This window comes from Vicia villosa, linkage group LG4, assembly GCF_029867415.1.
Source record: "Vicia villosa cultivar HV-30 ecotype Madison, WI linkage group LG4, Vvil1.0, whole genome shotgun sequence".
Lineage (NCBI taxonomy): Eukaryota > Viridiplantae > Streptophyta > Magnoliopsida > Fabales > Fabaceae > Vicia > Vicia villosa.
In genome coordinates this window covers 26,757,658-26,773,372 of record NC_081183.1, presented here as the reverse complement: position 1 = coordinate 26,773,372, position 15,715 = coordinate 26,757,658, and the positions used below count along the sequence as shown (strand labels likewise).

Genomic DNA, 15,715 nt, shown 5'->3' with positions numbered 1-15,715 from the left:
TTCTCTATGCGGAACACAACCTATCTAAGGACGATATAAGACAAAGTGAACTCCCTACAGGCTAGGGATTGGAGACGCATAAATGGAAGTCCAAACCCTACAAGTCAGAGGATGCGCGGGAATAAACACGGGTTAACCATTCAAGACAGTTACCAGCTCTCATGGCCATCGCGAAGCCAATCAACGTACATTAATGAGGATGCCCTTCAGAGGAAGGACACGTTGTTGTAGAAACACATGGGCGTAAAAGAAAATCCCTATTGGCTGGGGGGTTCATAGAAGCAAGCACAGAGTGACTGTTCGAGACAGTCACTATATCTCATGGCCATCGAGAGACCAATTGACGTATGCTAACAAAGATGTCCTTCGTGCGAGGGATGCAATTTTGGAAAGGAATCCCTATAGTCTAGGGACGAAAGATGTAAGCACGGGGTGACTGTTTAGGACAGTCACTGAATCTCATGGCCATCGAGAGGCCAATTGACGCGCGTAAACGAAGATATCCCTCGTGAGAAGGACACGTAGTTGTAAAAATACAAGGATATAAAAGTAAAATCCCTACAGGCTAGGGAATGCATAGACGGTGATATCCTTCATAGGAAAGACGTGGTCTTAGAAATTAGAGTCCCTACAGGTTAGGGACCACGTAGGGATACCTGCAAAATTGAAACAGATAGATATTCGAAGTATATAGATTGCAAACACATGATGAGCACAGAAGCACAAAAGTCCTAGGTTCATAGGTTCGACGTAGCGGCTCTAGGGAGCCTACCCTTTCCATGGGAGTGTTCTAGAAGGTCTCATGGGGTCGTTCGTAGCCGCCGAGACTTTTTGTCTCTTTGGATTTTAGAACAACTCATTTTATCCATGAGGTTCGAATTTTTGGGGTAGGTTCTCAGAGAGATCAGCCAAATACCAAGTCCTGCCCTCAACAAAGTCAAGCCTCGTATTGGAAATTTCCGGATATTCAACCCACTCTGAGTGGAATTATCAATAAGACTCGTAGGCGATTCAAGTCCCCCCTGGTCTTAAAGATAATTCCCACACTTAGGTTTTAACAACAATTTATATATAACCCAGAAGATGTAATAGGAATAAAAATATTCAATTAAATAAATATTTAATTAAATTGCAGTAATGAAATTGCAAAGGAAAATAAATAAATAAATAAAATTTAAATATTTAAACTAACCTCGAAATCCGGCCGCTTATAATGAAAAGCAATTATTTAAATAAACAGGTATTTATTTAAACTACTATAAATAAATAGCATTGCGGTAATGGAATTGCAAAGGAAGTAAATAAATAAAATTTAAATATTTTAAAAACTAACCTTGAACTCCGTCTGCTTACAATTTAAAATGCAATACACAGCAAATATTTAAATAAACAAATATTATTTAAATAAACATGTATTTATTTAATTGATGTAAAAGGTGAAATAAATAAATAAATGAATAAAAATTAAATATTTACAAAAATAAATAAACCCTAAAATTGGCGAACTAGCCAAACCCTAAAAAATTTGCCAAAAACCTAAATGCTTCGCCAAAAACCTAAACCCTGCCAAAACCTACAGGGGCATACTAATTCACCATTATAGTGTTTCCCCAGCAGAGTCGCCAGCTGTAGCAACCTGCCCAAAAATTAAGGAATTAGAGTCGCCACCTATTCTGAAGGGCGAATAGGAAACCCTACGCAGTTGAGAGACTCGGGGTAAGTTATTATAATCAGTTTGAGGGAAGGTGTTAGGCACCCTCAACCCTTTCCTATTGGCTTTGAATCTAAGGGTCAAGTTTTATGGCTAATAGTTAAGGTTAATAGCTAAGGAATTGAATAGGGGAAAAATTGAGATTTTAGGGAGGGGGACTCGCCTTGGTTATCCAAGTGCCTACGTATCTCCTTAGGGAGAATCAGAGTCAACGTAGTTCGGGCACAGGGTTGTACGCCTTAGAATTTGAATTTGATATGGTTTTAAGGCTTTTTGAATGGCCTATCGTAGTCTTGAATAAGGATGAAAATCCGTAGTTTGATTTGAAGTGTTTTGAATGTTTTAGATTTGGGAAGTATTTTTAGGATTGGGCGTACAACCCTGTTTTTTTATTTGTTACTATTAACCGCAATGATCGATAGATTCGATCACCATAGTTAAAAGATTAGTAGTTGTATCGTTACAAATTTTAATCGATAGGTTCGATTATCACTAATAATGAATAAATGTATTTTTTAAAATTTAATTATTTAATTGTTATCATTATCCCTCGTAATCGATAGATTCGATTATAAATAATAATGAGTTTTTTAGAAAAATAGGCTAATCATCGCAACCAATAAGATGGTTGAAACCCTTTAGCCCAATAAATGTTATTTTATTTATATTTAATTAATTAAATAATTAATTGATTATTACCCACCGCGATCAATCGATTTAATCGAAGCGAATAAAATTCTAAGGTTGTTGGGCTAAAAGCTAAGCTGGCTAGAAAACCCTAATCCTAATACTTTGGCCTATGGCCAATGGGATTGGACAAACCCTAATGCCTTAGTAACAATCTTCTAGGTTTTTTGTAATTTTATAATTAAATATGTTAGATTAAAATTAATTAAATCGAATTAATCGGGAAAATAATCGGAAAATCCTAAATAAATTATAGTCCTAATCCTAATTTTATAATCCTAATTGAATAATTTGATTAAATCTAATGCTAGAATTATAGATAAAATAATTAATAACAAGAATAAAAGGATTAAATAAACCTGGGTATTGGTCCTGTGTGCTGGCCTTTGAGTATCATGATATACCTTCAGCCCTATGTGTGAATCTAGAGCGTTTGATTTGATCTTGGTGATATCTGACGGTGCTGAGCGAGGGTACATGGTGGGCGTACAAAGGAGAGGACGCACTGGATCTCATGTGAAATTCACATAAAAAATAAAGTGACGTACCTGGGAGTCGAACTGACGTCCTTACGGTGACCAGCAAACCCCTTTACCTCAACGCTGCTGTGCTATCTTTGTTAAAGTAATCCATCCAAATTATTAAATAAGAAACTAAATTCTTCAACACAATTTTCAAACCAAGTCAAACTGTGGGTCCCAGCGTGGTTGGGTGAAGAAATCACAGACGGAGAGAGAAACGCTCTCTTTTGACGCACCAATGAGATCACACCAAAACGCCACGCCAGCGGTCCATCTTCCCAGCCACCACACACGGTGGTTTCAACCATCTTCTCCGGCGGGAGGTCCATCCGTCACCTATAAAAACGATCAAAAACACAAAAAGAACCGCCCAGATTACCTAAAAACAAGGCTGCGAGTCCAATGGTGATAGTCTCAAAGTCCAAAACGGCATGTAAATAGGAATACGAAGCACCTATCCTTTCTTGCCCTAACAATGGCAACCAGTGATTCTCACGTCCAAAATCCAAAAGAATGATACAAACAAGTTCTAAACAATCATATGAATGGGAATGAACAATTAAAACTCGTTAAAAACACATAGATCTTCGAAACATGGTTTTGGAAAAGAAAGCAAACCGTGAAGGCTCATATATCCTGGTCCGGACGTGCTTAGGCTTCAAAAACGCTTGGCATGGATTCCCAAGAGCCTCAAGAGGACAATGGCATCATCGGTTTGGACCTCAAGCTTGCTAGAAATTGTGACCAGAATTTTCACCTTATGTTGATTTTTTCTTTTTTTGAAACCCTAGTCCTTTGGCCCAAATCTCGTCCCCTTGGGGGCTGCCCCTATTTTATGTATATATATGAATCATTTAGGTTAAAATATGAGAGTTAGAATCAAGTTTTGAATGAGAAAATATTATTTGATTTTCTTGAACCAAAAATTTCTATTTTTTGAACTTAATCTATTCCATGCACTTTTCAATTCTTTCTTGGCCCTTGGGTCAAGCTAAGATCTGATTAAATCAAAGGAAAAAATTAGAACATAAATCATATAATTGTTCCATGATTTTATTTGATTTTTATTTGAAATTAAATGATTAAAATCTCATATAAATAAAATAATATTGCAAAAATAATAATGTTTGGCCAATGAACTATTTATGGGCCTTAAATCACGTGGATAAGTTAAATATTAAGGCCCATTTGAGAAATAATCAAGATTGCTCAATGTTGGCTTCATGTACTTTCTCCAAAATTGGTCAACTTCAACAAGGTGTATCTTTCTCAATTTTTGTCATTCTGGGGTGTTCTTGGACCTTTTAGAAATCTTAAAGAGTCCTCTAAATGACCCTTTTGGTTTCATCTCAATTGAAGCTTCCATGCTCAAGTTATGAGCTTTGACCTAAAAGGTGTTTTTCGTTGACTTTCAAAAGGACCTGTAATGTTTTTGTCCATATCTCCCAAACGATGCATTTCTTGATTTAGGGCCCAACATCAAAGTTGTAGAGAATCAAATTTCCTTAAAAATAGGCTTTGGTTGGGAAATTTTTGATGCTCCATATGAAAGTTATGACCAGTCAAAGTTGAGTTGACTTTTCCTATAAAAAAACCCTAATTTGAACCTTTTGAATTTGTTCATTTCTGAGTTTTTATTAATGGATCATGATCAACCTTTGATCAAATGATGGATATAACCTCACATACTTGATGTTGACCAAAAACCTTGAAGTTTGACTGTATTTTGACTATAGTTGACTTTTAGGTCAACACAGTCGATTATTGGTCGTCTGAGCCATTGAGTGAGCAATCCTTGGAATAGGAGTTTGACTCTTGACATGGAGGTGCCTTGAGACATATGAGAGACCTTGAGATCCATTTGAGGCCTTGAATATTCACAATTCTTTGGATAAAATGAAAACCCTAGTTTTGGAGATCTTTGATTAGGAGAGAGTGACTTGAATAAGCCTTTGAACCTTGAGCCATTGAGGATGCATAGAGGAGGGCAAATTTTGGAGTATGACATTCTCCACCTGGGTTTAGGGTTTGAAAGTGATAAAATGAATGCAAGGAGTTTCGTTTCGTCTCTTGTTGTTAAAATTTCATAATTTACATAGACAATTAAAAAGAAGAGAAATAACAAAAGCCAAATCGTATTTTTCATGTCCAGCAAAACATGAGTTAGCGTTTTTTCTAGAAAAACTAACAGCAGAGATCATTTTAGGCAACATAATAATTTTTAAGAGATTACTTTGTAATGTTTTTATGTTAATGGACCAAACCAAAATAATTAAGTAAGTTAAGGTACCAAAATATGTATTAAACCTATTTATAAATTATTTTAAAGAAACTATGAAAATATAATAGTTTTTTTAATAAAAGATATCATAAGCTGGTTTGACAAAGTTGTTATTTTGATGAGGTCTCATAGTCTACAATCAATTCAATGTGAGTTGCCTAGAGTAATAGGTAATACTATTTTAATGTTTGTAGGTATGTATATAAGTATACCGAAAATTTTACTTCCTACCCCTACATTTGCCCTTCTACCCCAACAATCATATTTTTTGGACGAAATTACCCTTCCATAAATAGGAATTTTTTTTTCTCATTTTTCACTTTTTACTGATCTTGAACAAACACTCTCCTTTTATCTGTACGAAACACAAACCGGAACCCTTCTGAAAACTCTTTCGGTTCATTAACTTTCCAAACCGGAACACATTTGGTAAGTGGTCCGGTTCGCAAAAATATTTCACGGAACACTTTTGGTTTCTGTTCCGGTGCGTTCGCTTCCAAACCGGAACACAATTTGGAACTCTTCCGGTTTGTTGCCTATGATACCGGAACGCTTTTGAAATCTGTTCCGGTTTGTTTTCATCTCCACCGGAAGCCTTTTGAAAACTATTCCGGTTTAGCTCAGTTGCAAACCGGAACCCTTTTTGGAACTGTTCCGGTTTGGTTTTTTTTGATTTTTTTTTTTAAATTTTTTTTTTAATTTTTTTTCCAAGAAAATGCGTACACTTGGACCAGACGGGAGACCACATACCCGCCGCCGCCGCGACGAAGCTGGTTCCTCTAACCCACCACCACAGCCAGTTGGATATCCTGGTGGACCATTAGATTTATCTTTACTTGTTCGATATCAAGACCATGTTGCTCGCCGGTTATGGTACGGAGAGGTAAGTAAAAATTATTTGATTTATTTTAAATAGAATTTATTATTATATCTTCTAATGTGGTTTTGTTTATTTATTTTCAGGAAAGAGGCTATAAAAATGAGCTTAAAGTTGCTGGGCACGGGACGAAGCTCCAGGAGAGAGTGCCTCAGCAGCTCCAACCTGAGATTGAGGCTATCGTGACTGGGTCAGGTCTGGCTTCTCTTCAGAGAACTAGCCTGACCAAGATAGACGTTAATCTCGTCTCAGCATTTGTGGAGAGGTGGCATGTTGAGACTTCGTCATTTCACATGCCATTTGGTGAAATGACGATTACTTTAGATGATGTTGCGTGCCTGCTCCATTTGCCTATCAATGGTATGTTCTGGTATCCTGATGAGCATGTCACAGAGCAGGTGGCTGTTGATCTTGGCTGTGAGTTATTGGGAGTGGATAGACATGCCATGGTTGTACATGTGCGTTCTTGCAGGGGAGCTTATTACTCACTGCAGTGGCTGTATGACAGATTCGTGCAGTACCGTGCTGCTGGTAGTTGGACTTACGCGACCAGGGCATATCTGATGATGTTGGTAGGTTCTACCATTTTTGCGGATAAGACATTTACCCTGGTTGAGGCCCGATATTTGCTATTGTTTAGAGATCTACGTGGGCTTGGTTCATACAGTTGGGCATCAGCGGCACTGGCCACTCTTTATCGCCACCTTGGGGATGCATCTATGTTTAGTTGCAAGCAGCTCGGTGGATATCCTACTCTTCTACAGGTATTTATGTTATTTTTAATTAATTATATGTTTATTCATATATTATAATTTATATTATTTAATATATATATATATATAAACATTGGTATTAATGAATATCATTTAATTTATTTGTTAACAGTGTTGGATACATGAGTACTTTCCTACTCTGGGAAGGAAAGGAGAAAATTGGCGGTCAGACAATCTAGGGCTTCCGAGGGCGTTGAGATGGTTCTACAGACAGGGGGCCATCAAGGTGGATGCATATAGACCGATATTGGATCAGCTGACACCTACAGACGTCATATGGCGTCCATTCGAGGATCATCGACCTCATATTGCTTTTAACGAGCTATCTTTATACAGAGGTTTCCTTGTTTGGGGTGACATACATGTGCCGTACTTACCCGATAGGTGTCTTCGCCAGTTTGGTATTCGCCAGTATATCCCGCCTGCACCTCCTGCTGATACGCTCAGCAACGATGCGATTGCTGTGGAGTGGATTGGTTATCACCAGAGCGTGGCAGATGTGATTAGAGGTACGAAGGCTGTGGGATACCCTCATGAGACGGTGGATGGATATTTAGAGTGGTATTACCGTGTCTCTCATCCTCAGGTTGTGCCGCCCCCACCTAGTGAGCGTAGAGAGGTTCCAGTTCCTGTCTTTGATGCAGGACCAGCTGATCCAGATTGGGCTCGTGCCTCCACACTGGTTCGCCGTTATCTCCGGCAGGTAGAGGCCGACGAGGATGATGTCGCGTATGCTGACTTATTTGAGGTGTTGCGCATCGCCGATGAGCATTGACTATGTTATATTTTATTTTAGATATTACATTTTGGATTATTTTATGGTACATTCTGGATTATATTTTGGATTATATTATATTCTATAGTTGATTTTAGTCTTTTGTTTTATTCTATATTTTATTGTATATTTTGGATTATATTTTATTATATAGTTTATATTATTTGGATAAGATATTATGTGGATAAGATATTATGTGGTCCAGGTTGTGCGGATAAGATTGCCCTCATGGCCTATAAATAGGACCTCCTAGTGTTGACACAAAATATCATATTTTTCAGAATGTCTCTTGGTAATTTTATGGTTGACACAATTGTTTTCTATACTGGAACTAAGGAACCCATGAAGCTTTCAATACCTAACGATTGCGGGAGACTCGAGTCACTTAAAAGTTGGGTGAAAGAAGAGTTGCCAGAAACTGATAACCGAGTGGTGACTAAAATCTGGTATCGTGAAAATTGGAACATGGATGTTGATGGAAGGATAAGTTATAATATTGTGGAGTTGAAATGTGATGGTGATATGAAAGACATGTGGAAATCATACCACCGTAAGATAACAAAGGGACCGATCGAGTTTGAGGTAAACCTAACAAGGTCTGCTGAGGATGTTCTGAAGATGCTGGTGCGCCCAGAATCGTCTGCAAGAGTCTAATGCTTTAATGTTTTATGTTATTGTTATCATGTTTTATGTTATTGTTATCATGTTCTATGTTTTAATGTTCTATGTTATTGTTATCATGTTTTAATATTCTATGTTATTGTTATCATGTTTTAATGTTCTATATTCAATGTTATAATAATTTAGTGTTTTTTTGTAAATAAAATAAAAACTTCTAAGATGTAAATAAAATAACTCAATCTAAGACGTTTTTAGCTAAAATATTACATATAAATTAAAGTCACTTAATTAATCTATATTAACACGTGATGGTAACATAGGCGTAAGATGGTGCCAATGTTGAAGACGTCCAGCAAATCCTAACATCCAAGATGTCGCCACTTGATGACGAAACTTCATCCAATCTAGCGTGACGGGTGGCAGCGGGAAGCCTTCTTTCATATTAACCTGATTTCATGACATAAAAATAATTAACAAAGTAATTAAATAAGTAATTATATAAGTAATTAAATAAGTAATTAAATAAGTAATTATATAAGTAATTAAATAAAATATATATAAAGGTTACCCCGAAGATAATGATTCCTGTTGACAAGGCCAATGCAAATGCAATATGTAGGAGCACTTGGAGAAAATGTTGTTGTCATAGGAAAAAAGGTCAAGCAAGGGTTACCAAGCAGCACAAGAATAATGTTATACCGATTCGCTATCAAATAACCCATCTCTGGTAGTGTCAACCATTTCTCCGGTGGTTGAAAACCAACATGATCTATCAACAATCCATTTCTCACTTCGGATAAACTTAGACCGAACAATCTCTCATATAAGTCCTTCTTTTCTCTTAATTCCATGTCCAAGTCACGACGAACCATTGCCCAACCATCCTCACTATACCCATGCCACGACGCAATGGCTCTAAATCCACAATTACCATCTGCTACAACATTAACAATCTCGGTAATATATGGCCTAATATGACAAGGAAACTGAAGAGTGAAATCCTCATCCTTTGCTTGTGATTGCTTCTTTGATTGTGATTGCTTCCTGGAAGTTTGTGATGCTTGCGATTGTTTTTGTGAAGATTGAGACGCCTGATCAACATACTCAAAACCTGAAGGATCCCTATAAACATCATACCCAACTGGTTTCTTCCCTTTCCTCTTCACTCCGCCTTTAGTTTTTATTTTCTCAGGTGGTGGACACAATGAAGTTGTTGTGGGATATGCAATTTCACAAACCCTACTTTTCAATGCTCTTTTTCCAACAACATCTAGTGATTTAAACCTTCTCCACAATTCATCAATTGCATTACTCATATCCACCTCCGAACCAGCTTCCTCATCTAAAGGCAAGTCACCTTCCATAGATAGTATCCTCCATTGAAGATGAACATTTTCTATTTGTAATGGGATTCCAACAACAATCGATCTTCCCATCTCACAAGCACAAGGTAGCCCATAACTTGTTCTCATAGTACAACCACATTTTTCCCTACTATTTAACACATAATCAAGCCTCGATAACTCTTCTGCAATGCGTCTCAAAGCAGCTCTCGATACTGAACCACGCAAATTATCATAAAATGGACTAATGTGTGCGTGCTCAACCTCATAAAAACTTTTTTGAAACGAAGCTCGAATGTTACCTATTTGGATTTTTAGGTTAGAATTCATAGCTTCCCAAACTTTGACCATGTCACCAAGGCTGTTTCCTATCACTTGCTTTAGCTTCCAATGTGCAGATTCAACCCTAAAATAAACAAAGAAGGTATAGAAAAATAATATTCCAAAAATTAATACTAAATAAATATTTTAAGAATTATGACATACCGATTTGTCGTGGTGTTACCAAAATGAAGCACTAGATTAATCCATGCGCCTACAAATCTTTGCCTATGTGGGATCAACCAAGTGTTCTTCACGTAATCGAGGAAGTCAGTACAAGCAAAGCATGCTTGTTCAAGATACTGCAACCGTACACCATACTCAACCTCATTACTAGCCCATACAACATCTTTCCACAATGTGCCTATCGTCTCTTGCATGTCTTTCATCACATATTCCTTGCATTTCATCCCAACATTTTTGTTAATATCAAAACGACATAGCAAGTTATGCGTCGTAGGAAAAACAGCTTCAACTGCTTTCATTAAAGCAAGATCTCTATCCGTCAAAATCACTTGTGGAACCACATCTTTCTTCACAAACAATTGCTTCAGCTTATCCAAGACCCAAATATAACTCTCTGTCTGCTCACACTCCATATAAGCAAATGCAACCGTAAATGTCAACTCGGTCGATGTCATACCAACTATTTCAAACAGAGGTTGTCTATATTTGTTGGTCTTATAAGTGGCGTCCATAATCAAGACAGTAGGAAAAAGATTCAGCAACTTTACCGAATCTGGATGAGCCCAAAAAATATCTCTCACAACTTCACAATCATCCCGTTTACTACTCCAATAAACATAGTTCGCCTCCTCTATAAGCTTAAGCAAATGTTGTATCTCACTTCTTGGACCTCTTATCTCCGCTTCAATCACACTTTTATGCTTGTATATTTGCGTGATCCGAGTGACGTTCTCAGGATCTCGCTCTTGCAAGGAAGTCAATATGTGTCTAGGCGGAACATGTCTCTTTGTCAAATCAGCAACATGCTGCTTCTCATCTGTTGTCAACCTACCAACAAATGAATGGCCTTCTAATCTATCTGGTAAACCATGATTATGAACTCCACATTTTACATCAACCTTCCATCCAGACCCATCTTTTGCCGGAGTCGATCTGATTTTGAATGGACATCCACATCTCTTAGTAGCACTTTGAGTCTCACTTTTATCCTTATATTTTCCACCTTTATCGCACGCAAATATAACTTTGTTACTTCTTCCTCTTTTGCCTGTTTCAGTGTCTGAACGCGCTATGATAACAGTCACTTTATTGTTGATTCCGGTCTCTTTAACCCAGCGGATAACTTCTTCCCGTGTGACAAATCTCTGTGAAGTTGTGAAAACATCAGTGGTATCTATAGCTGTCTCGTTTTTCCGACAAATTTGGAGCGGAACTTCCATACCTAAAAAAAAACCACAAATTTAAAAATGCAAAATGCGTTCCGGAACAGTTTTCCAATCTGTTCCGGTTTGATATCAAGTTCACCGGATCACTTTTCAAAACTGTTCCGGTTTGATTACAAATGCACCAGAACACTTTGCTTATCTGTTCCGGTTTGATTTTCGTATTACCGGAACAGTTTTAGAATGTCTTCCGGAAATAAAAAAAGTAAACCGGATGACATTCATAATGTGTTCCGGTTTGTTAATTTGTGAACCGGATGACTTACCAGAAGTGTTCCGAATTGAAGGTGCGTAGGGGTGCAGATTTGAATTTTTTTGACTTTTTAGATGAATGGTAAAAAGTAAAATGGTAAAATGGTTATTAACTATTGAGGGTAAAGTTAGCATTTTTACAAAATTGTAGGGGTAGAAGGGCAATTGTAGGGGTACGAAGTAAAATTTTCAAGTATACCTCATCATATTTTCAAAACTCATTTTACTTTTGACACACATTTACTCCAAAGCATAACTCCTATAAAATTTGATTTTTAGCACACAATGGCCGTATTTATTTATTTATCAACTCTTGGAAAACTAATGGATAATCCGATAATAGTATATTGATTTCAATGAAACAATGCCATTTCATAGAATGTAAAGTACAAATTCCATTATTCCATTGCTCTTCTTCTTTCTCTTACTTCTCTTGAGATACTAAATCCAATTGTCCTTGTTCATTTGTCACATGCTCATTCATGACATGTTGTGTACTCATGATAGGAACATGCTGAAAAATCAATGAAACTACACGATTCTTAACATCAGAATCTTGAACAGTATGTGCATCTCCGCGAAGGTACATGAATAATGACATTCTAGCAAGATTTATCGAAATATCTACGAAACTCCGAGAGAAAGATGAAGTATGAGCTTCTTTATTCATCTTCTTCCATAGTGTTAAAATCAAGGACTTTACATACTCACGAGCCTCCGTTTCAGAAGCATCATTTTCGTTCATGTAAAGTTGAATTGACTTCGGAATGTCACCTGTCTCAAGTTCGCGCTTAAAAACAAAATACCAAAAAAATTTAAGTTAAAAATCCAAAACTTATTAGTACTTTTAAATTTAATCTCTATTAATAGGAAACTTACTTTGTATGTTCCAAGATCATTCGCGAGGCGCAAAATTGTTGCAGAAAAATAAATTATGTTCAAGTTTTCTTCTAGACAAACCGAGTCTTCGGGTTGAAAATAGCAGAAACCATGAATAAGTATAACAGCTGAACCTATGGATTTCCATGCATTCTCTAAGTATTCTTCAAAGTTTGGAGTAGATCCAGTATGATACCATTTTGCTTCCACCAAATATGTTTTACATAGATCTATCCACTATATAGAATTCAAATTAAAAACCGTTACAAAAATCGTAATTAGTCAAACACAAAAATGAAACATACAATCAAGGTTTTAAACAACGGCCGCATTGCGGTGCATAAAAGACTTTTGCAATTTTGGTTGGTACAAAACAGTCATCGCGGTCTGAATTTACTTCAATTTATTTTTATCACAAAAAATATAAATAACAGACACCTTCTGATACCGTTTTGTTGCAGTTGTTTACTAAAAAACGCTTGTTTAAAACCTTGCACATAATATTGCTTAACTTACTGCTTTCTTTAGGTGTGGAGTGATATCACATCCACTCTTGTTTTGAACATCAAAAGCCAATTCATTCACAAAGTTATAGATTGGCTCAAAGCATATTTTCATATAATTTGGAAGACTATCCATGCCATTTAGATCCCATCTAGATTCATAAGATTTTGTTAATAAAATATTTCAAATAAAAATAGGAAATTAATTAACAAAAGTTAATAAGATTAACAAAAACCTGTAAATTGCTTCTGTGAAGAGTTCTAGTTCTTCCAAAGTACCATAAACATCGTAAACATCGTCCAATGTGGTAATTAAAGAAAGGATCTTGGTTGTATATTTTCTAAAGTATCCCGAATTTGGATTGAAATTTGTTCCTACTGACCAAATATAATTCTCAACAATTCTATCTCTAGCAAATGTCAACTTTTCTTCATAACCAGTTCCTTTCCACCATCTTATAATAAAAAAAGAACAAAAAAAAATTTAAAACTTGGTGTGAAATGAAATCATCATAATGGTTTGAAGCATATATAATGGTTGCTTTGATATGTTACCTTGAGTCATATTTAAGTTCTTCTTGGTAGATGCTTTGAAGAATGTTGTAATCCACTTTAGCGAATTGAAGTAAAATCGGATTCATGTTTTTATTTTTTTGGTATTGATCGATGAACCACTGCGCCTCCGATCGAGAAATTCTCAAATGTAGTGGAATCTCAAAAGCATGGCTTATTAGAATTGACATAACATCATCATCTCCATGTTTGTTCAAATAATCTTTAAGAAACTTTATTGTGAAATCTCTTGCTTCATCCAATATAGTTTCATCTTCAAATGAATGAAATGAGGCTTCATACATTGACAACATTCCCTCAACATCAATTGCGTGGTCAGTCTTCAAATCAAGCATTTCATCTCGAAAGCAAACAAAAACATCTGCAACAAAAACTCATATTGTAATTTAATATTTATTAAGAAATTAAAGGTTTTAAATTATGAATTTATGATCATGGTGAATATTATATTAACCTGTAGATATATCATAGCCATGTTGCCTTAAAAGTCTAAACTTGAGTGCTGTGACATATAAGTTATTATTCTTCAAGTTGGATGTTTGTGTATTGTAAATATTGTCCAACATGTTCCTTATTTCATTATTGAAATGATAATCAATTCCAAGTCTTTGCAATAAATCTATAAACTCAAGTTGATCAACCTCATTTTCCATTTTGTTAAACATCATCCTTACTTCTTCCCTTAGCACTATCAATTTCTTTGCATATATTTCTTCCTGCATTAATTTAATTAATTAACAACTAATTGTTAGCATTAATAAATAATAATTAACAACTAATTGTTAGCATTAAAGAATAATTAACAACTAATTGTTAGTATTAATAAATAAATAACTATAAAAATAAAAAGAAAAAAAAGAGTTAAATAATCATAACTTATATTCACTATTTAATGACTGGATATAATCATGGCTCCAAATTGAAGGTCGATCTTTATGAGATCGTCGAGGAATACGATCATTTGCAGCTTCATGTGTTGCCTTGCATTGAATTGGAAGATGGAAATTGGAGTTCCATATTGGTAGAGATAAAGAACCATTTTTTGGAAAAGGGGTTTTGTTAAAGGTAAATGGGAGAGATGAAAATATGGGTAAAGCCATTAGATAGAAAGGAAAATACAATGTTTACTTTATGGAGTAGTATATGCATGTGAAACCCAAAGCAAGCTTTTATAAGACTCAGACCATCGGTATAGTCCGGTGAGGACCAGCTCTGACATCAAGTGAGTCAAGCCTCCTCCCAATCGCAGTTGTAGGGGATTGCACCGTGGTTCTTCTTATCAGGTCTAACACCAATCACCACTGGACCAACTAACGATTGATATATTCTAGTTACAATGATTAGAAGATGTCTAAATGTATTTGTTTTCATTTTTTTTATATATACTAAATATCAAATTATTCCATTTCAATATAATAAAAATTTATAGAGGAATAAAAGATAAACAGACAATAAACTGCGCCACTTTTTTTTTATCGCAAAATCAATCATCTTAAAAATTACATTTATAAACTTAGGAGATATAATATTGTTATTCATAAACCTTTGAACTATTTGTAAAAGATCAACTACTTTTAGTGTTAAGAAATCAAAAATATCAAAAGCAAATAGTATGAAAACATGTTGATTGTCGGAACACGCCTTCTCACATTTAACCATTTTACTTGAAGCTGCTTTATCTGTTTCACCCACAATAAAACCTCCTAAAAAAACTCTAGTCATGTTTACACAAATCTAATATTAATAATTTTCAAAAAATTATTTTCATACCAAATTTTTACACCTACACCATATATATAAAGTTGGTTAATGAAATATAAGGACTATTTAGTACTTTTTATAAAGTGGCTAATGAAATAAGTGGTAAATAATATACTCCCTCTCCCTCTGTTCTAAAATATAAGTAAAAACATTAATAATTTGACTAAAATTTTGCTGAAACAAATTATTTAGAAAGATGTAACAACAATTCTAATCAATTGTTGGTTATAGAAAAGACGAGAGAGAAAATAAATTAAATGCAATTTGCATTTAATTTCACCTTGAAAAGGATGAAAGTTAATTTTTTCTCTTATATTTAAGGATAAGAAAAATACATTTTATTCTCTTATATTTTGAAATGGAGGGAGTATATATTTGTAGTTAATAAATTATAAGTGAAATAAGTTGTTAATTTGATGAAATTGGTT

The 15,715-nt window shown here is 35.3% G+C and overlaps 3 protein-coding genes across 3 annotated transcripts; 1 reads left to right on the top strand and 2 right to left on the bottom strand.

The window, feature by feature from the left end:
- Positions 1-5,915: 5,915 nt before the first annotated feature.
- Positions 5,916-7,625, top strand: LOC131596931 (protein MAIN-LIKE 1-like). Its single transcript, XM_058869662.1, has 3 exons — positions 5,916-6,083; positions 6,164-6,841; positions 6,963-7,625. The coding sequence occupies exons 1-3, from the start codon at positions 5,916-5,918 to the stop codon at positions 7,623-7,625; spliced, it is 1,509 nt and encodes a 502-aa protein (XP_058725645.1).
- A 909-nt stretch (positions 7,626-8,534) lies between these two features.
- Positions 8,535-11,316, bottom strand: LOC131596930 (PKS-NRPS hybrid synthetase cheA-like). The gene is made up of 3 exons (XM_058869661.1): positions 10,076-11,316; positions 8,840-9,995; positions 8,535-8,693 (listed from the first exon to the last, which is right to left on the bottom strand). Exons 1-3 carry the CDS (start codon positions 11,314-11,316, stop codon positions 8,535-8,537), a joined length of 2,556 nt encoding a protein of 851 aa, XP_058725644.1.
- A 558-nt stretch (positions 11,317-11,874) lies between these two features.
- On the bottom strand, positions 11,875-15,248 carry LOC131596929 (terpene synthase 10-like). The gene is made up of 7 exons (XM_058869660.1): positions 15,030-15,248; positions 13,981-14,242; positions 13,509-13,887; positions 13,190-13,408; positions 12,967-13,105; positions 12,451-12,687; positions 11,875-12,361 (listed from the first exon to the last, which is right to left on the bottom strand). Exons 1-7 carry the CDS (start codon positions 15,246-15,248, stop codon positions 11,996-11,998), a joined length of 1,821 nt encoding a protein of 606 aa, XP_058725643.1. The 3' UTR covers positions 11,875-11,995.
- Positions 15,249-15,715: the final 467 nt, after the last annotated feature.